The 21,572-nt window shown below is 49.4% G+C and overlaps 1 protein-coding gene across 1 annotated transcript in view; it reads left to right on the plus strand.

Moving 5' to 3' along the window:
* The window catches only part of CCDC180 (coiled-coil domain containing 180), a 71,157-nt gene extending 50,003 nt beyond the window's left edge, over positions 1–21,154 (plus strand). Inside the window, exons 27-38 of the mRNA XM_053282386.1 lie at positions 1,551–1,750; positions 3,957–4,027; positions 4,368–4,494; positions 6,873–6,953; positions 8,857–8,929; positions 9,583–9,724; positions 10,742–10,902; positions 13,463–13,600; positions 14,728–14,839; positions 16,518–16,623; positions 17,534–17,672; positions 20,927–21,154. Of these exons, the coding sequence (XP_053138361.1) occupies positions 1,551–1,750; positions 3,957–4,027; positions 4,368–4,494; positions 6,873–6,953; positions 8,857–8,929; positions 9,583–9,724; positions 10,742–10,902; positions 13,463–13,600; positions 14,728–14,839; positions 16,518–16,623; positions 17,534–17,672; positions 20,927–21,058 (1,482 nt within the window). The 3' untranslated portion in view covers positions 21,059–21,154. The remainder of the gene's footprint in view (positions 1–1,550; positions 1,751–3,956; positions 4,028–4,367; positions 4,495–6,872; positions 6,954–8,856; positions 8,930–9,582; positions 9,725–10,741; positions 10,903–13,462; positions 13,601–14,727; positions 14,840–16,517; positions 16,624–17,533; positions 17,673–20,926) is intronic.
* Positions 21,155–21,572: the final 418 nt, after the last annotated feature.

A 21,572-nucleotide genomic window follows, 5' to 3' on the forward strand; every position in this document is an offset into this window, starting at 1 on the left:
TCTGAGGCTTGGTAACTAAATTAAATAAATATTGAGTGGGTTTTGGAGAATTTGTGGAGCTACCTAAGAAATGACCTACAGAAATTTGTGCAAGATCACTCTGTTTTTCAACATCTGCTGTACGCTGCTTAATTAAACCTCTTAGTACGCATCTCCTACCAGGTCCGTAGCCAGTCTAAAAGGTGGAGGGTGGGGCAAAGAAGTAGGAGGGTCGGACGTTATGTTCTTATGTTTTACCACCTTCACGGCTCTCCATTCCATTCCAATATAGCAGTTTAAGAATGGTTTGTAAAAATAAAAGGAGAGGGAGAAAGATCGAGTGGCGGCAGGGCACAGGGGGTGGGCCTGCACTCTCTCCGCCCCCCCCAGCTAAGGGCCTGTCTCCGACCCTAATTAGGATTGTGAGAAGCGGCCTATATTCTTAGACGGGTGGCAAAGGAATGGCTGCGCAGCTGAGTTTCCCCCAGGTGGGTTGACTATGCTCAGCGTACCACTGATACAGTGTCCTGTGTCTCATCCGTCTGTCTCCCTCCTCTCCCTCCGATATCTCAGGCGGCAGGTCTTTGGGGGCTGGTCTTGTGGTAACGAGCATGAATTGTCTCCTTGGCTAAGCAGGGTCTGCCCTGGTTTTTATTTGAATGGGAGACTTCGTGTGTGAACCCTGGAAGAGGGGATGGAGCCGCTCTGGGAAGAGCATCTAGGTCCCAAGGTCCCTCCCTGGCAGCATCTCCAAGATAGGGCTGAGAGAGATTCCTGCCTGCAACCTTGGAGAAGCTGCTGCCAGTCTTTGTAGACAATACTGAGCTAGATAGACCAATGGTCTGACTCAGTAAATGGCAGCTTCCTATGTTCCACCACTGGTGAAATTTAGGGCCAAACTCACATGGAATTCTGTATCCAGCTGCTGATTGAAATCAGATGAAAACCTCTCCTACCCAGCTGCTGATTCCCACACAATCCCATCCTCCCCTTTGGTTTTAAGATGCAAACGATCAACAAACGGCAGCGTGCTCAGCTCCCAATTCAGGGCTTATTCATTCCTTCCTTCATTCATTCATTCATTTGGTTTCTATACCGCCCTTCCAAAAGTGGCTCAGGGCAGTTTACACAGAGAAATAACAAATAGACAGGACGGATCCCTGTCCCCAAAGGGCTCACAATCTAAAAAGAAACCTGAGACAGACACCAGCAACAGTCACTGGAGGTCCTGTGCTGTGGTTGGATAGGGCCAGTTACTCTCCCCCTGCTAAATAAAAGAGAATCACCACATTAAAAAGGTGCCTCCTTGCCCAGTTAGCAAAGAACTGCCCTCTTATTTAGTAGTCCTGGTGCAAAATTGAACCTCCCTGGTCAGGAGCAGTATACCTTTAAATTCCAGGTGCTGGAGGAGGACCAAAAACAGAGGAGGGCTGTTGCCTCCAGGCTCTGGTTATGGATTTTCTGGAAGCATCTGTCTGGCCACTAGTGGGAGTGCCTGCTGGAATCAGTGGGCCTCATACTCCGATCCAGCAAAGTTCTTCTGATGTTCTTGTGTCCTGTTCCATGTGCAGGACACCATCTTCTCTCTGGCAGACAAAATTGACCCAGCCACACAGAGCTCTGCTGCAACCTCGATGCTGACCGACAGTTTGCTGCAGGAGTACAGAACAGTCGTGATGGGCATCGAAAGCACGCCACTCTTGAATGCAAGCAAGATGGGGAAGCCAGCCTTCGACGACCCGGCAATCAGTGTCATCAAGCAGCTGATTGGGTAAGCATCAAGGAGACCCAGAGGCCTGCAAATGGCAAGGGCTGGGATGGGGCGGCCCTTTTATAAGGCGAGGTGGGGCAGCCTCAGGCAGCAGATTACTGGGGTGCCAGCAGGGTAGCAAGATCAGAGCAGTTTTTCTAATGCTAAATGGCACGGGCCCTGGGTACCTTAGGGACCATCTGCTCCAAGCGGAATCTAGCCACCTGACTGGATCCACTGGGAGGGCTGTGCTCTGCGTGCTGGTATCTTCTGGAGCCTCTTTGTCGAGCACGTGGGACAGGGCCTTCTCAGTGGTGGCCCCCAGGCTATGGAACCCGCTTGCAGCTGAGACCTGCATGGCTCCCACTCTCCCAGCCTTTGGGAGGAAAGTGAAGGCTGCCTTTTTAAATTCAGGCTTTTGACGGAATAGAAATGTAAATAAATCGCCCAGGGACTTTTTGTATGGGGCGGTATAGGAATGGAATGGAATGAATGAATGAATGAAAAAAAAACTTATTTAGATTAAATTAAATAGTCCATAAAGCAGGCCCACACATTTGGGCCATTGGTACCTGCTCAGGGGACACATGCTCATTGTGATTTCTAGCAACGTCTGCCCCCCCCAGAAATGGAAAATAGGCTTTCTCTGTGCTATCACCCCCTCTTTATCCCTGCCCCCAAACAATTTGGATAAAGCTGCAGTCACTTTTGCACAGAGCAAAGGGTCAGGGTCAGCGTTAGGATCACCGTGAGCTAAGGGTGGTACTCTTTCCGGGCAATAATCTTGGGAGGACATTGCTGTCAACTTTCACTTCCGTTCCTCTGGCATGGATGAAGTTTTATAGTCGTCCGTGTGTTTTTAGAACTTTACAAAGCCTTTAAAACACCATTGCAAATGTGGCCTCTGCAGACCCCATGATCTGGACAATGAAAACAGAAGGGCCCACTGAAAGCTGGAAGTCTTTCAATGCAGTCACCTCCTTTCCATCTCTTGAGGTGTAGACCTTGTCAAAAATCACAATGATCATTTGTCTCCCACTTTAGAGATGTGCACGAACCGGTTTGACGCTCCTTTTGTGGAGCACCGAACTGGTTCGGAAGTCCGGCACTTGAACTGGTTTGGATGCTGGCGTGGGGCTGTAGCGTACCTCCTTGCAGCCCCGGTCAGCGTCAAACCGTAAGTGGCTGACGCGCCTGCCACTCATCGGCCACGTCCGGTACAACGCTGACCAGGGCTGCAAAGAGTTATGCTACCCTAACTGGCTGCAGCCCTGCACCAGTCATTTTGGGGAGAGCGCTGGCAGGGGGAGGTAAGGGCACCCTTCCTGCCCTTTAAAGAAACCCCCTGCCTCCTGGGAGTGCACAGACATGTTTGTGCACACCCCTTCCCCACATTGTACTCACCACCCAGGTGGGCTCATGTACTCTCTAGTGGAAGAGAGCTGGTCTTGTGGTAGCAAGCATGAATTGTCCCCTTTGCTAAACAGGGTCCACCCTGGTTTGCATTTGGATGGGAGACTACAAGTGTGAGCACTCTAAGATATATGCATTGTTGACATAGGGCCATAGCTGCTTTACATGCTGAAGGTCCCAGGTTTACTCCCTAGCAGCATCTCCAGGTAGGGCTGAGAGAGATTCCTGCCTGCAGCCTTGGAGAAGCTGCTGCCAGTCTGTGTGGACAATACTGAGCTAGGTGGACCAAGGGTCTGACTCAATATATGGCAGCTTCCTATTTTGGACAGATCTGACCCTTTCAAGCGATGCAAGGAGTGTGGGGAGGAGGTTGCCACCTCTTTGCGAGCTTGCGTGAAACACAAGAAGAGGCTGCTTACGCCCTGAAAAACGTTCAAAACTGACAGAGGTGAATGTTGAAAGGGGACTGGCCCTCCCCAGGTTCATGGGGCAAGGCAGCATTGCCTGGCCATTCGAAGAAGGATGGGCAGAGGGCAAGTGAGTGAAGGAGGCAGCTGGCCGTGTGCACCCCCAGTCGCCCAGCTGCGCCCAATCCGCTTCCATGGGCGAGGCTCCCAGCCAATGGAAGGAGGATGGGCATGTGAGGGGCACCACCACGAGCGCCCCTGGAGAGGAGGTTGCCTGACGGAGAGAATAATAAGGGGGGAAATGTCTTCGGAAATGAAACTTTATGGATCAAAGAGAGGTGCTCCACGTCTGGACCCACGCAAGCGCTCTCAGCCTCTGAGACTTTCCCATGTTGCACCTGTTTCAGACTCCATCGCTCCCGAAAAGCTCTAGACCAGCTGTCCGAGAAGCAAGAAGGAGCAGGAGGAGGAGCAGAAGGTGGGCACGGAGAGCTCTCAGAGACGTTGCATGACTGATCCGATTGGTGTTGACTACTCAACGTCGAACGTCTGGACCAGAAGCCGTCAGCTGCAGTTAGCCTTCTTTGGATGCGATGCATCTCCACTTGCCTCGATTGATTGATTTAATTGGGTTGATTTGAAATGTTTCTCCCCCACCCCTCCTGAGCCATTACTGTGCTTGAATAGTACTGTGCACAAGTTCTCTGCGCAGGGCTGTGCTCTGGTGGGGCAGGAGAGCTGGTCTTGGGGCGGGCCAGCAAATGCGCGGCCAGTTGGTGGAGCCTGGTTCCAACTTTTCTCCTCTGCCTTTCCCAAAGGGCCCTGCCCAGCCCCTCCCATCCCGACAATCTCCATCGGAAGCCCCTACAGTGACAGAGTCCAGGGCCATGGCGGTCACACCCCCACTACTGTGAAGAAGTCCAGCTCCAAAGGGACGGACGGAAGGTGAGAAAAAGAGAACTGTTCCTTTCATAAGAACATAAGAACAGCCCTGCTAGATCAGGCCCAAGGAGGTGCATCTAGTCCAGCATCCTGTTTCCACACAGTGGCCCACCAGATGCCCCTGGGGAAGCCTACAGGCAGGCGTGGAGGGCATGCCCTCCCTCCTGCTCTTACTTCCCTACAACTGGTACTCAGAAGAATCCTGCCTCTGAGGCTGGAGGTGGCCTGTAGCCCTCCAAATAGTAGCCATTGATAGACCTCTCCTCCATGAAGTTATCCAAACCCCTCTTAAAGCCATCCAAACCTGAGGCAGAAAGTTCCACATGTTGATGATGCATTGTGTGAAAAAGTACTTCTGTTTGTTGGTCCTAGATTTCCTGGCAATCAATTTCATGGGATGACCCCTGGTTCTAGTGTTATGGGAAAGGGAGAAGAATTTCTCTCTATCCACTTTCTCCACCCCATGCATGATTTTATAGACCTCTCTCATGTCTCCCCGCAGTCGTCTTTTTTCTAAACTAAAATGCCCCAGGTGTTGTAGTCTTGCCTCATAAGAAAGGTGCTCTAGGCCCCTGATCATCTTGGTTGCCCTCTTCTGCACCTTTTCCAGTTCTACAATGTCCTTTTTTAGATGTGGTGACCAGAATCTTACGCAGTACTTCAGGTGAGGCTACACCATAGTTTTGTATAAGGGCATTATAATATTAGCCGTTGTATTCTCAATGCCCTTCCTAATGATCCCTAGCATTGAATTTGCCTTTTTCACAGCTGCTGCACATTGAGTCAACGCTTTCAACGAGCTGTCCACCACGACCCCAAGATCCCTCTCCTGGTCAGTCACTGACAGCTCAGATCCCATCAGCATATACTTGAAGTTGGGGTTTTTCGTCCCAATGCGCATCACTTTACACTTGCTAACATTCAACCGCATTTGCCACTTTGTCACCCAATCACCCAGTTTGGAGAGATCCTTTTGGAGCTCCTCACAATTGGTTTTGGATTTCACTACCCAAAAGAGTTTGGTATCATCTGAAAATTGGGCCACCTCGCTGCTTACCCCTACTTCTAGATCATTTATGAATACATTAAAAAGCACTGGCCCCAGTACAGATTCCTGGGGGACCCTACTTCTTTCTTCCCTCCATTGTGAAAACTCTCTATTTATCCCTGCCCTCTGTTTGAGAAGAGAGCTAGCCTTGTGGTAGCAAGCATGACTTGTCCCCCTAGCTAAGCAGGGTCTGCCCTGGTTGCATTTGAATGGGAGACCACATGTGTGAGCACTGTAAGATATTGCCCTCAGAGGATGGAGCCGCTCTGGGAAGAGCATCGAGGTTCCGAGTTCCCTCCCTGGCAGCATCTCCAAGATAGGGCTGAGAGAGAGATTTCTGCCTGCAACCTCGGAGAAGCTGCTGCCAGTCTGTGAAGACAATACTGAGCTAGATAGACCAATGGTCTGACTCAGTATATGGCAGCTTCCTATAAGATGCTGCCAGTCTGTGTAGACAATACTGAGCTTGATGGACCAAGGGTCTGACTTGGTACAAAGCAGCTTCCTATGTGGGAAGGAGGAGAGCTGGTCATGGTGGCAAGCATGAATTGTCCCCTTTGCTAAGCAGGGTCTGCCCTGGTTTGCATTTGAATGGAAGACTCCATGCATGAGCACTGTAAGATAATCCCCATAAGGGATGGGGCCGCTCTAGGAATAGCACCTGCCTGCTTGCATGCAGAAGGTTCCAGGTTCCCTCCCTGGCAGCATCTCCAGATAGGGCTGAGAGAGACTGTATAGACAATTCTGAGCTGGATGGACCAATGGTCTGATGGTAGAAGGCAGCTTCCTATGTTCCTAAATGGCTCATTTGGAGCTTTCCAGGGTGCTGAAATCCCAACTGCCTTGCTTTGCCAGTAGGACAGGATGGGAATCTCATCAAATGGTTTGCATTTGAATGGGAGACTACATGTGTGAGCACTGTGAGATATGCCTCTCCGGCGATGGGGTTAGGGGAGAACATCTGGGAAGAACATCTGCGTGCTTGCATGCAGAAGGTTGCAGGTTCTGTCCCTGACATCTCCAAGATCGGGCTGAGAGACACTCCTGCCTGCAATACTGGAGAAACCGCTGCCAGTCGGTGTAGATAAGACTGAGCTAGGTGGACCAAGGGTTTGACTCGGCAGGAAGCAGCTTCCTATATTTCTAAGAAGCTGGAGCTGACACAGACTTTGATCTGATCCAGCCAGGAGTCCTCTTCCATGTTGGCAGCTTCAGCAGGGTTGCCAATATTTGCTTTCAATCATGTTTGCTTATGTGGCTGGTATCACAAAGATCACCAGCCAGTGGGAGGCACCTGAGAAACCATTTCAGTTCTTTCTTCTTTTGGGCACAGCACCGTCTCCGTGAAATACACCAAAGCAACTCGAGCGGACAAGAAAACGCAGATTTTTGGAGAAAGGCTAAAAGATTCAGAGTAAGTCCCTTGGCTGTCTGTGCAGACTCACTTTGAAGTCATTGCCCCAGAGCTAGTTTGGGGCATATTTATGACACTATATGTCATTATATGCATTGTTGATCTGCTTCAGCAGACTGTGTCAAAGAAGGCAGCAACAACTGAAAATAAATCTCCAGGGTTGTTGGTCAAGAGCTCATGAACACAACACTGAACAGTGGTTGAGTTTGGGTGTGTAGCACAATGTGAGGCATCAATGGTCTCGAATCAGGAGCCCTAGCAGCAAGGCCCAAATGCCTTACTCTCCATGCTACCCGGGATGTTTGCTAGAGAAGGGAGTTACTCTCCTGAGCTGTGCTGCTCTACAGCACCACCACCAAAGATGGCCAGAGGTGGTATTGCAGGTGTCAGGTGGCACACAGGAATCTATCAGTCCCATAAAGCTGCTGACTGTGACCTGGCTCCTCAGTCCAATTGCTCTGGCATAGGCTGAGACATCCCTGATACACTGAAACATCTGTGCAGTTCTTTCACTATGTTCCCAAAGTCCAGCATTTTGATTGATTAAGTGCCGTCAAGTTGGTGTCGACTCTTAGCGACCACATAGAGAGATTCTCTCCAGGATGGTCTGTCTTGAACATGGCCTTTTAGGTCTCTCAGTGGTGCATTCATTGCTGTCGTGATCGAATCCATCCACCTTGCTGCTGGTCGTCCTCTTCTTCTCTTTCCTTCCACTTTCCCCAGCATTATGGACTTCTCCAGGGAGTGGGGTTTTCGGATAACGTGCCCAAAGTATGATAGTTTGTGATGTGGTGTTTAAGCATCAACCTGGGTTTAAAAAAACCCAAAAATGTAATCCAGCCCTATCACTGCTGTCAGGTTGTCTCGAATTTGGAGCTTTGCCCAATATAGGTTCTAAGCAGCAAGTCCTCAGTGAGGAACCCTCTTTGCATTTGCTCTTTCTCGTATTTCCATTTGCTCTTTACCCATCCCATGTGCTCTCTGCCTCCTGCAAATGCCAAATGCTCCCATTATTTTATTTATTTATTTAACATATTTATATACTGCCCCAAATTCACGTCCCTGGGTGGTTTACAATAAAACAACACCGATTAAGATAAAATTAAAACGTGGAAACCATTTAAAATTTGAAAAGAATGATAAATAATTGTCGTTATTTATTTTGTTTTAATCTGTGTTCTTTTATTGTAAACTTCCCAGAAATGTGAGTTTTAAGTCTCATTAAGTCTAATTAAGAGCCTGGATGAATAAATACAGCCCTTTTAAAAGCTGTAGGAGATGGAGAAGGGAGCACATTCAGAAGTGTGGGGTGGCCGGTGGCGGCCCGTGTGTGGCTGCCACCGCAGCCCCTGGCCACCCCTGCCCCACATCTGACATCAGACGCAAGGGGCCGGCTAGCCGCGCCCCTACAACTGACGTCAGACGCGGGGGCGTGGTCTCCCAATGGGGCTGCATGGCCCCGTTTGGAAGGGAGATCGGCCCGCGCTGTGTGGGGCACGGGCCTTAAAGGCAGGGAGAGCTGTTTCAGCCGTCCGGCCAACGCAACACGGGCCGATCTCCCTCCCAAACAGGGCCACGCGGCCCTATTTGGGAGGGAGATTGATTGGCCCTGCTGTGTTGGCCGCGAGACCAGGAGCAGCTCTTCCTGCCTTTAAGGCAGGGAGAGTCATTCCGGCCATGCTGCGGATCGATTTCGTCCCCCCCCCACCTCACCGTGTCTGATGTCAGATGTGGGGCCGTCTCTGGGGCCACGCTTGCAGCCCCTGATTGGTGGCAGCCCAGATTCCTTGAACCCGTTCGTCCAATGGTGGCTCCGCCCCTGAGTGCATTCTAGAGCCTCGAGGCGACAACGAAGACAGGCCCGTCCCTGATCATTATTAAGTGCTTCTTTGTATTTCTTTAGCTCTGGCAACTTTAGAGCTACAATCTTCAACATGGTGTGGGACAACTTCGACGTTATGCTTAATATTGCTGAGGTAAGAGGATTTTTGATTGAATTACTCTGACTCATATATTTTTAAAATGTCTTGGGCTGGCATACTGAGGCTATTCTCACGACCAGCAAAAATCGGGCTGGGAGAGCCTAGCCCGATTTTTGCTGGTAGTGTAAACCGCTGAATTGCCCCTGCCCTTAAACCGGGTCTGCGGAGCAAGCTTAGCCAGCAATCCCCGAAAACCCGATTTGGCTCTTCTCACTTGATCGTGAGAAGAGCCTCACTGACTGATGTGCTTGCACAAGACTGTGGCAGGGGCTAGTCCTGTCCCCCATCACAGGGATTCCCAGATGTGGTTGACGAATGGCCAGTTCAAAGTGCTGCTTCTCACCTTAAAAACCCTTCAGGGCTTAGCACCTGCTTACCTTCAGGACCGCCTCCAAGTCACCTGAGAATCCTTTTAAAAGTCTGACACAGTCCTCCAGATGTGGTCTGACTTGTGCAGAATAAAGTGGAACTATTCCTTCTGTGACTTGGAACTGTGGTTCTGTTATTGCTGCCTAAAATCACATTAGCCTTTTCCGCAGCTGCGTCACACTGCTGGCTCATAGTCAACTTGTGGTTTGCCAATGCTCAGGAATCTTCATCCCATTCTTTTTCTCCTTTGTCCCTGCCCTCCACTCCATGTGCTAAAGGATTTCTACAAAAAAGATAAGCATCAAATCACTAGACCTGAATTTCTGCAAGAAACCTACGACCAGTGCGTGGAAGTCATAGGCCAGAAACTTCTGCTATATCTGGGACAGACAGATGAATACCACACTGCCTGCATTTCCGGTAAACTCAGCGATCCTTTGCTTTGCTGCTTTGCTTTAAGCCAGGGGGTTCTCAAACAAATGATGTTGGACTATAACTCCCATCATCTCTAGCCTTCGGCCATTGTGGCTAGGGAATATGGGAGTTGTAGTCCAAGAGCAACATCTGGGCGCCCAATTTTGAGAACTCTGTTTTAAGGTGTGCATTGACTCAAGTGCATTAGACTCCCCCCACCCCAACCCTTACAAAATATATATATTTTTAATGATATTTCATATATGTTGGCTTCAATTTTAGTTAAAGTTCATTGTGACAAGGTAACCATGACTGTGTAAAGTCCAACAACGTTCAGTCAATTAGTCAGCATGGGTAACCTAGTAGACTGTGACCCATACTCAGGGGCGGGGGGAGGATTAGTAAATTTTGTTTAAAAAGACATTTGGTGTTCTGGAATAGACCCTGCACAGTTGAGCTGGTTGCCGGATTTTGTTGAGTAACATCAGGGGGCCTTTTTGGGGTGTGTGTGTGTGTGTACAGCCATACCTCGCCAACCGGGTTTTCACAGCCAGAAATAAAACCATTTAAAATATGAACCTACAACGCATTCAAAACCATGAAGCTACTTACTTTTAATAGACATGTCGCACTTTGGCCATGTTTCTCAAGCCTTTTGTCTGGCCTGAGTGTGGCTTGAAAAAAATAATAAATCAAAATTCTGGATTTTGAAAAGGCAGGATTTTGCAGCCTACAAAAAGCAGGCCAGTCTTTCTCACACGTTTTGTGCAACTTGCTTTGCTTCTGCTAGTCAAGGAAAAGGACAAGAAGCCCTATGAGGCAATGCCCCCACCTTTTAGGTGCTGGAAAAGCGATCCCCACTTACTTGTCCCCTGCCCACCAGCGCTATCCACACCTTTATTTTTGCAGCTAGACATTTTTCCTTCCGTTTTTAATATGAAGACTGAGATTGGCAGGACGCGAAGATTCTGTGACTTGCACGGAATCACGTGGCCCCACCCTTCTCTTCTCGAAACTGCCCAGAGTTCTGGAATCAGCTGAAGAGATTTGAAGGGCTGCTCCCGGAAGTCACCAAGCTGACAATTGCCAAGCGCCTCCGGGATTTCGAGCAACTCTTCGCCAGCTCCATGGGACAGATCCGGCGCAATTTTCAGGAACAACTGCAGAAGTGGGACGCTGCAAAGGTATTGGGACCTGGGTGCCCTTAAGCACTCTGGTCTGTGGCTGCTTCCGGGTGAGGGCAGGGGTGTGGTCCTCCAGTTGTTGCTGAACTACAACTCCCAACATGCATCGAGACAATGGCTCATATATTGCTCTACCACAGGGCTGCTACTTCGGCCCTCCTGCAGATGTTGGCCTACAACTCCCATAATCCCTGGCAATTGGCCACTGTGGCTGGGGATTATGGGATTTGTAGTCCAAAACCAGCTGGGGGAGCCTAAGTTGAGCAGGCCTGCCCTACTGCAAGAGATATCCACAATTATTTTATCCTCCCTTTTAAAAATGATCACCCAGGACCGTCGGATAATTTTAATGTGAATTTTCTTTTATCTAATTAAATGACTTAATGCCTTTTAACGTTGCTAAGTTCTGTGCAATAGCAAGAAAAGTGCGCCAGAAGATGATTGCCTCACTGGACTAGCAAGCATTCATGGGTGATGGTTTCATGTAGGTATCGGTTGGTTTTTTAAAAATACTTTGGGTAGTTTCTCCTGTGTTTAGATCTAATTTTCTGAGGCGTAATTAATTAATTGTGGGTAATCAGCAATGTTTATACCGGCCGATGACCGAAATAAAGATTCATTCATTCACTGATCTCCCATCATCTCCAGCCACACTACATTGCAACTGAGGATGATGGGAGTTGTAGTTCAGCAACAGCTGGAGTACCACAGGTTGGGAATCAATAGGTTAGGGCCGTGTTCTTGATGGCAAAGTCCGGGGCCCAGTGGTGGCCCCCATCCACCCTGTGTGGCCCTCTAAAAGTTTATTGGGTCTGTGTGAAGCTCCGACCAAAGCTGAATAATCTGCACAGTCCCCCTGGATTCACACGGAGATGATCGTTCCCACCGTGCAGTCCTGCATTTGGCCCAGTGCTGGCGGGGCGAGGGGGCGCACGTTTAAGGGAAACGGAGCCCTCTTGAGCCCCTGCTTCACCATCTTGGAGGGTGTGCACAGAGTGCTGGGCAGTGTAGCCCCTCCCGGTGCTGTCCTCTTAGAGTTTTTAAGAGAGGTCTTCATCTCTCTGAAAGGGTCCTTCCAGCACTGAGAAAAGGCCAGTACAGTCGGAAATGGCTCTCACATTGACAGGTTTTGATTTTGGGTTTTTTTGGTTTTTTGCCAAAGTGGCCCCCATTTGAAAAACAGTGAAGATCCCTGGGTTGGGGAAACTTCTTTGGTGGTCCCTGTAATATCGCAAGATAAATAAATGCGATCAATGAAATAAATAGCACAGAGCGAGCATGCTCCTTCTGGCCAGTGCTGGGCCGTGAGCAACCAAGCACCGGAAGAGCAGAAGGTGCAAGTCCAGGTGCGGTGAGTTCCGCAGGTCAGGATGCACTCGAGGGAGCCTAGGAAGCAGGGGGCCTCACTGGGGGTCAGAGCCGAGGCAGAATTGATTGTAGGGCGGAGTTGGAGCCGAGCGCCTGACCAACTGGACAGGAAGACAGCAGGCAGGAAAGCAGAGAGGAAGGCAGACTGATAGGGAGGAACACCAGATCAGAAGCTAGAATCCCACACAAGCAGGGCCAGACTGGGCCCGAGCAGCGACCCAGGCCTGGCTCGGAAGCGCTTATGCGCTTAAGCCCAGAACCAGGTCAGGAGGAAGTAGATGGCACATATGTATATAGCACTGTCAGGTCTCGTAGCCCTCCGGTCATTTCCTGTCCCCCTTTTGCCTGTGGTCTGTTCAGCCTGAGGGGTTGTAGAGAGCCCCACCAATATGGAGGCTAGGTTCATTCACAGAACCTCCCAGGGATGCTCTTGAACTGACTCGCGTCAGGAATTAACCCCTCGTCATTGGCCAGTCTCCCTTTATACTGCGCTTGGCAATCACGGCAACTCTTGCGAGAAATTGGGCCAGAATGAGATCTTGTCCCGAGATCTTGCGAGAGTCCCCGCAGATCATCCAAGGCCCCATTCCTGGCCACACTTACGGGCTCCCTTCTCTGTTGGGGCCAGTTTGGCCCCAACATGCCCCCACTAGGGCTACCATCCCCACTCAAGTCTGGACGGCGGTCGGGGTGCATAACTCTCCCCATCAGCAGGGTATCTTTCCGTGTCTCTTCCCGCCCCGCAAGCCCCATCTCCCGACAACCGCTTTTCAACAAAAGTTCCCAAAGAGAAATGAAAACAAAATAAAGATGGCTCCCTGTCCCCAGACATAAGAGAGACACCAGCAACAACCACTGGAGGATCAGGGCCTTGTGGGCTTCGCTACGGGGCGTGGCTCCTGTCCCCCTTACAGCCCCTTCATTCTGCATCTGACCTTTGCTGGGAGAACAGCTCCGTACTGGGCTGCTGTGACTGTCGGCCCCAGTGCTTGGCTGGCTTTCTGTCCTAGGCCTCGCCCGCTTCCCAGCTAGTGTCCTGGCTTGAACTCTGGCCTCAGGACTCGGGGGGCACAGACAGTAGCCCAAGAGCCAGTTTGCTGGAGATGGAAGCATGGGCTCTTGGGCTCTTCTGCGGCCCGGCTGCACATTTATGGCCAACTGAATGATTCCCACATCACTGCTTCCGTTAAAGGAGGAGAACAAGAACAAGCTGCTCCCGAGCCTGGGACACCCTGACAACTTGCCTCAGCTGGAGGCTTTGTGTCAAGAGGAGGAGGAAAGGCAGCGAGATCAAGTCGAGGGGATCTACTACTGCACCCAGAAGCTGCAGGTAGGTACCTTTTTGGAGCCAGGCTACTTTTTACAAGCTTCCCCTCTCAGAGCTGAAGTTGATTGATTGATTGATTGATTGCCGTCAAGTCGGTGTCAGCTCTTAGCGACCACATAGAGAGATTCTCTCCAGGATGACCTGTCTTCCATTTGGCCTTCCATTTGGTCTCTCCGTGGTGCATCCATTGCTGTCAGAATTGAATCCATTCATCCACCTTGTGGCTGGTCGTCCTCTTCTTCTCATGCCTTCAACTTTCCCCAGCATGACGGACTTCTCCCGTGAGCTGGGTCTTTGCAGAATGTGTCCAAAGTCTGATAGTTTGAGCCTGGTCATTTGTGCCTTGAGTGAAAATTCAGGATTGATTTGTTCCATGATCCATTGGTTTGTTTTCCTGGCTGTCCATGGTCTCCTCAAAAGTCTTCTCCAGCACCCAAGTCCAAAAGCATCAATACTTTTTCTATCTTGCTTCTTCAAGGTCCAGCTTTTGCATCCATAGAGTGTCACGGGGAAAGCCACGGTCTGAACTATTCTAATCTGTGTTGGTATAGATAGGTAGATAGATTTGTAGATAGAGCTGGAATACTCCATGCGAAACATGGAGTCTTGGCCATCCCTCCCTAAATCTACTTGCCATGGGAAAGTACCCTGGCCCTCTGGCAAGAAGGAATCCCAGCAGCCTCTAGGGGTCTCTCCACTTCAGCTTGGGGGTTTCTGCTGGTGCTGCTCTTCTTTGACTTACCCAAACGTCAAGGCAAGTGAGATGACCCTCTGCCTCTGACGCACACCAAGGGAGAGCAGGAGTATCTTTCCTTAGCCCCCTATTCTTTGGAGAAGGCGAGCACCTTCTAATTTGCATTTGGCCCTGTCTGTTGGGAGCACAACCCCTCTTCAAGGGATGCCCTTCATACACTGGGGAGAAAGAGCCCTTCACGGTAAGTACTACCAATGTGACTTTCTCTTTCAATTCCGAGGTTCCCAACCTTGGGTCCCCCGACTCTGTGGTTGGTCTACAACTCCCATCGTCCCCTGCAGGGCTTTACAGGTCAAAACCAGCCCTTGCAGTTTTTTGCATCTGCATGACAAACCCGTTTTGAGCAAACCTCTCTGCCGTTCTTGCTGTTCCACAGAACTGTGCCGTTGAGTGTGCCCAGAAGTTCATCTCAGCGCTGGCTTCTCGCACCGAAAAGATCCTCATGGAGCTGGACAACTGCCTCACTGCTGATGATGTGCAGCTGAGAAGTAAGTCCAGGGTCGGCAAGGACTGGCTTGACTGGGGTAAAACTTGGAGAAGTGGTGATGTGTAGGGCTGTGCAGCGTGGTGTAGTGGTTAGAGTGTTGGACTAGGACCAGGGCGACCTGAGTTCAAATCCCCGTTCAGCCATGAAACTCACCTTGTGACTCTGGGCCAGTCACTTCTCTCTCAGCCTAACCTACCTCACAGGGTTGTTGTGAAGATAAATATAACCATGTACCGCACTCTGGGCTCTTGTAGAAAGAGCAGGATATAAATATAAAAAATAAATATAAATGGAGAGCTGGTCCCCTGGGAGCAATGTGGGCCATTTCAGAGGAAGTCGGAGAAGTTCCCGATCCAAACTTTGGAAGCCGATTTTGGTTCGGACTTCTCCAACCCTATTCGGGGGAAATTGGAGCATTCTGAAGCTCAAAATGTTTGTTGGTTGGTTGGACAGTAAACCAACATTTGGAACTTCAGAATGCTCCAATCTATATACCGCCTTTTATAAAATTATCCCAAGGCGGTATCCCAATTTGTGGGATTGGGTCAGACCTGATCCTGACATTTATGAACATGCACAGCCCTAATGATTTGCTAGAACAGGAGTGATTCAGCTCCCAACACAGGGGTTTAAATCCCTTTGTTTGGAGAGCATCACTCCTTTACCCGCGTAAAAAGGAGCCAGTCAACTGCAAACAAAAAAATAAATATACAAACAATTGCTCTCTCTCTCTTTTGTTTTTGTAAAGTCACCAGAAAACAAAACAGGTGTTTCTCATTGGAGGTGGTGGTGGTGTAAAGTTTCTAGGTCTTCCAGAACCAGGGTGGTGGACTAGAACCATGGAGACCCAGTTCAAATCCTCATTCAGCCATGGGAGGAGAGCTGGTCTTGTGATAGCAAGCATGCATTGTCCCATTTGCTAAGCAGTGTCTGCCCTGGTATGCATTTGAATGGGAGACTACATATATGAGCACTGTAAGATATTCCCCTCAGGGGATGGGGCTGCTCAGAGAAAAGCATCTGCATGCTTGCATGCAGATGGTTCCAAGTTCCCTCCCTGGCAACATTTCCAAGATAGGGCTGGGAGAGAGATTCCTGCCTGCAACCTTGGAGAAGCCTCTGCCAGTCAACTGAGCTAAATGGACCAAGGGTCTGACTCGGTGTATGGCAGCTTCCTATGTTCCTATGTATGAACCTCGCTGGGTGACCCTGGACCAACCACTTCTTTCTCAACCTAACCTACCTCACAGGGTTGTTGTTATGAGGGTAACTATAACCATGAACACCTCTCTGGGCTTCTTGGAGAAAGAGCAGGATATAAACATAACTTAACAAAATAAAATAATAGAAATGGGTCGGAAACAATGTCGTAGCCCAACAACCTGCTCTGTTCAGGAATTTGCTCCAGCATCCTTGGAGGTTTGTCATCCAGCCTCTTCCCTATTGTCATTCATTCATTCATTCATTCATTTAGTTTCTATTGCCCTTTGCAATCCAGCACACAGGGACCCCGGCCAGCTCGAACCCTGCGCCTGCAGGTCCCCAGTGTTGGGTGGTTGTGCCCTGAGCCATTTTTTGGAGGAGTGGTATATAAATAAATTTAAAAAATGATAAGGAAGGTGGTGTGTACAGCTGATTCCATCTCACTGCAGTTCACTCCGATCTCTCCCCGATCTCAGAAATCGAGACCCCCAGGGAGAAGACCAGCACTCTGATCCGCCGCAAAAGAGCCGGGCTTTCCTTAGAACTGGAAGAAAGCAAGCTGATGGCCGAACGAGGAAGCAGGTAACTTCGCTAAACCTCCTGGTGGGGGGTTCTTCTGCATGTGGCTCATCCGTGACGAAGAAGTTACTCGAGGGGTGGAGATGGGCCCATTACTCAGTGGTGGAAGAGCGCAGACTTTGCGGGTGGAAGGCCCCATGGCCGATCTGCAGCGTTCCCTTTTAACAGTGGGGTCTCAGGTAGCAGAGATGAGAAAGGCCTGGCCTTTTTCAATTGAATTAGACAGGAGGCCGGCTAGGGGTTCAGATGAACAAGGCCCTCTACACGTCAGGGTCACAGTGTTGGAGGAGAGTTGGTCTTGTGGTGGCAAGCATGAACGGTCTCCTTTGCTAAGCGGGGGCTGCCCTGGTTTGCATTTGAATGGGAGACGACATGTGTAAGCACTGGAAGATCTTCCCCTCAGGGGATGGGGCCACTCTGGGAAGGGCGTCCGCATGCTTTGCAGGCATGTCCCCTCCTTGGCAGCATCTCCAGAAAGGGCTGAGAGGGACTCCTGCCTGCAACCTTAGAGAGGCCACTGCCAGTCTGTGTAGACAATACTGAGCTAGCCAGACCAACTGTGTGACTCGGTAGAAGGCAGCTTCCTTGTACTGAACATGTCAGCTCCAACATCACTGAAGGAAGTGCAGACACATTCTTGGCACGTCCTTTAATCTACCCTCCAGAACAGCGGAAGGATGACATCCAGTCTAGCTAATCTCAGGGTGTATCTAAATTTAGAAATTATGATGGAATACAAATAGCCTGTGGGTTTAGAACTGGGCGGTTGCTCCCGCAAGTAAGCATCCTTAGGTAAAGAAGCAGGTTCCATTCTGTCTTCATGAGCCTTTTGGAAGGGCGGTATAAAAGTTTTAATAATCAATCAATCAATCAATCAATCAATCTGACGAATTGGCTTTCTTGCCGTCCCAAGGACCTGGCCTGGAATCCCAAGAACCACACTGCAGGGCTTCTTGAACCAGATCATCTGCCGCGAAACGGCTTCCATGACGACCAGCAAAACCACCCTCGGCCACCTGGCTGCCGTGAGAGAGCGAGACGCTGTTTATGTGGTAAGGGGCGGAGGAGCGACAGGGCGGGTGTGGCTCAGAGGTGGCGGGGAGAAAGAGAGAGCTCTGGACGAGGGTGCCGCTGTGGAAGAGCTCCGTCTCGACTGGCTGACAGGCAACCTGGCCACTTCTTCACATTTTTCTATGACACCTGCAGCAGCAGCAGCAGCAGGTGTTTTGGTGGCCGCCTCTCGGCTGCCCCAGGGGAACCGAATCCGTCTGCTGTAAACACTAATTATCGGAAGCTCTGTCTGGCAGGCCTTGCAAGAGCCAGTGTGGGACTGTTACTCTGTGCAGCTCAAGTCCTGTATATTTACCTGAATCAAAGACGACTCTGAGTTTGAGTGAAGTGAAGTGTGCCGTCGAATCAGTGTCGACTCCGGGTGCCACAGAGCCCTGTGGTTTCCTTTGGTAGAAAACAAGATGGGTTGACCATTGCCTCCTCCTGTGCAGTAGTGCATGATGCCTTGCAGCATCCTCCTCTTTATTAGGAAATCCTCTTTACTTTATTCATGGCTGCAAAGAGTCTTCTGGGGAAAGGGAGGGGGGCCGGATCCCCATCCTGACACTTCACATGACCAGCCTCAGTATCACAGTGGGACACACAGAACAATACAAGGAATCAAGCTGCCATGCTTGCTTAGACTGGATTAAAAGCTCCCAAAGTTTTAAAAGCCATCTTTTCCCCCACAACAGCCTGTAAAGAGAGATTGAGAGAGAGAGAGAGAGAGAGATTGCCTCACAGGAAAAGATTACTCCATGTACTGTATCCTAAGTTTGTCTCCCCCCATTTTATCCTCACAACAATCCGTTGAGGTAGGCTAGGTTGGGGAATAGTGAGTGGCCATTAGCTAAGGGGACAAGTCATGCTTGCTGCCACAAGACCAGCTCTTCTTCCCAGAGATTGGGAATCTCTGCCTAGATCCATCTAGTGGGCAGACCGACCCTCGATGGCCAAGGACCGGCTCATGAAAACATTCCCTTGCCTTGTGTACAACTAATAATTTTACCTTTACAGTGATGGCAGAAAATGCAGCTGATGGGTTTGGTCTGAAGAAATTGGTGGCGGGGATGTGATAGCACGTTTCAAATCCCTGAAGGGGTGTTGGACAGAATTGGGCAAAGACTTGTTCTCTGTTGTACATCAGAGGCTGCCATATACAGAGTCAGACCATTGGTACATCTAGCTCAGTATTGTACAAACTGGCAGCAGCTTCTCTGAGGTTGCAGGCAGGAATCTCTCTCAGCCATATCTTGGAAATGCTACCAGGGAGGGAACTTGGAACCTTCTAAATACAAGCATGCAGGTGCTCCTCCCAAAGTATTCCTATGGGGAATATCTTCTAGTGTTCAAACATACGTTGCATATGAATGGGAGACTACATGTGTGAGCACTGGAAGATATTTCCCCTTAGGGGGTGGCTCTGGGAATTGCATCTAGGTTCCCAGTTCCCTCCCTGGCAGCATCTCCAAGATAACGCTGAGAGAGACTCCTGCCTGAAGCCTTGGAGAAACCACTGCCAGTCTGGGTAGACAATGCTGAGCTGGATGGACCAAGGGTCTGACTCCATGCAGTCTCCCACTGAAATGCAAACCAGGGCAGACCCTGCTTAGCAAAGGAGACCATTCATGCCTTACCACCACAAGACCAGCTCTCCTCCCTATTCCAGAAGGCAGGATTAGGTCTAGTGGGGTTAATTACAGGAGGGTAGATTTCAGTTGAATGTTCGGAGGAACTGCTTAAAGGTACGATCTAATGGCTTGGGGCTGCTGCCGGGTCTCTCAGCTTTCCTGTTTCTGTTTGTCTTTTTAATGGTTGTTTTCTTGCTGTTTTATAGTTTCTACTGTTTCACTGATTTTAAGGTTTTAGATGTAACTTTTATGCAACTTTATTGCATAATTTTATTTTAACTTTTGTATATTTGTATATTTTAACTGTTGTAAACCATCTTGAGGTGCATTTTGAAAGGCAGTATAAAAATTGAACAATCAATAAAGTAAATAAAGAAGCCCTGAGCTAGGTGGAACCATGGGCTCCCTCTGGTCCTAAGGCTCTGGTTTCTCTGCCTGTCACTCACAGTGAGCACCGCAAGAGGTTTTCAGAAAGTTCCTCTGCCACCGTTGTATACTTTCCTGCGCCCAACTCCTTTGTGTTTCTTTTGTAAGTGGGCAACAAAATGGCAGATGCTGTTCAATGTAAGCAAGTGTAAAGTGATGCATGTTGGAGCCAAAGAAAAACCCAGCTTCACATATACACTGATGAGGTCTGAGCTGTTGGTGATGGACCAGGAGAGAGATCTTGGGGTCGTGGCGGACAGCGCATTGGAAGTGTTGACTCAGCGCGCGGCAACTGTGAAAAGGGCCAATTCCATGCTAGGGATCATTAGGAAGGGGGTTAAAAATAAAAAAGCTAATATTATCATGCCCTTGTACAAATCTAGGTGGTCAGATTTGGCTTTTAAAAAGCCAAATTCTGGCTTACGGCCCATTTGACCCAGGAGTATACCCCCTTAGGTTCTGGCAACTCTGGTACAAATCTATGGTGTAGCCACATCTGGAGTACTGAGTACAGTTTTGGTCACTGTTATCTTAAGAAGGATATTATAGACTGGAAAAGTTGCAGAAGAGAGCAACCAAATATGATCAGGGGCCTGGAGAAGCTTTCTTATGAGGCTCGGCTACAGCATCTGGGGCTCTTTACTTTGGAAAAGAGATGACTACGGGGAGACATGGTAGAGGTTTATAACATTATGCATGGGGTAGAGAGAGTGGATAGAGGGAAATGTTTCTCCCTCTCTCAGCACACTAGAACCAGGGGTCATCCCATGAAACGGAAGGCCGAGAAATTTAGGGCTGACAATAGGAAGTATTTTTTCACACCTTGTATCATTAATCTATGGAATTCTCTGCCACGGGATGTGGTGATGGCCACTAGCTGGATGGCTTTAAAAGGGGCTTAGACAAATTCATGGAGGAGAGGTATATCAATGGCTACTAGTCTGGTGGCTGTGGGCCATCTCCAGCCTCAGAGGCAAGGTGCCTCTGAATACCACTTGCAGGGGAGCAACTGAGAGGGCCTGCCTTCACCTCTTGCCTGTGGGCTTCCCAGAGGAAACTGGTGGGCCACTGTGGGAAACAGGATGCTGGACTAGATGGGCCTCCTTGGGCCTGATCCAGCAGGGCTGTTTTGGTGTTCAGTTCAGTGTGTGCCAGAGCCTGTTTGATGGGCATTCTCTGTGATTGCATTTTTCACCTAGAAATTCAAGCAAACCCTTGAAGTGGAGTTTGCCCGCATTAAGGAGGAGAACAAGGTCCATCTGATGAAGGCCGAGCACTGGGCAGACTGGTGGACCAAGTCCGTGCAGAAGATCAAGGAGCTGTACATGTGAATCCGTCGCACGTTTCATTCAAGTCTTGGTAGCTGCTTATTTTTACCTGGAGGAAAAGAAATATTATATTTAGGAATAAAATTGTGATATTTTTAACTGTTGGGGCTTATTGGTATCCGCATGGTACGTTGGCTACTTCTTAGTCCATGATCCAGTCCCATTCATTTTTGCCATTGGTACCATCTTAGGGGAGGAATGCTCATGGTGATTTCTAGCAACATCCACCCCACTAGAAGTGGCCCACTTTGGGAACTTCTGTTGAAAACCGGTATACAAATATTCATCGTAATTATTCATAAATATGTTATGAACAGGCAAAAGGAAAATGGGGAGCAGTTCTTAATTCATCCGATAATGAATTCTACCAATTGTAGCACAAGCCGTGCAACTTCATATATTATTTCATTACTCCAACCGGATAGCAACCAAATGATGCAGAACCCATCCAATGAATTTCCCCATCAGAGGCGTTATTTGCTGTCTCCGTGAATCTAGAAACATATGCTCAGTGTAT

This window comes from Hemicordylus capensis, chromosome 17 (assembly GCF_027244095.1).
Source record: "Hemicordylus capensis ecotype Gifberg chromosome 17, rHemCap1.1.pri, whole genome shotgun sequence".
Taxonomy (NCBI): Eukaryota; Metazoa; Chordata; class Lepidosauria; order Squamata; family Cordylidae; genus Hemicordylus; species Hemicordylus capensis.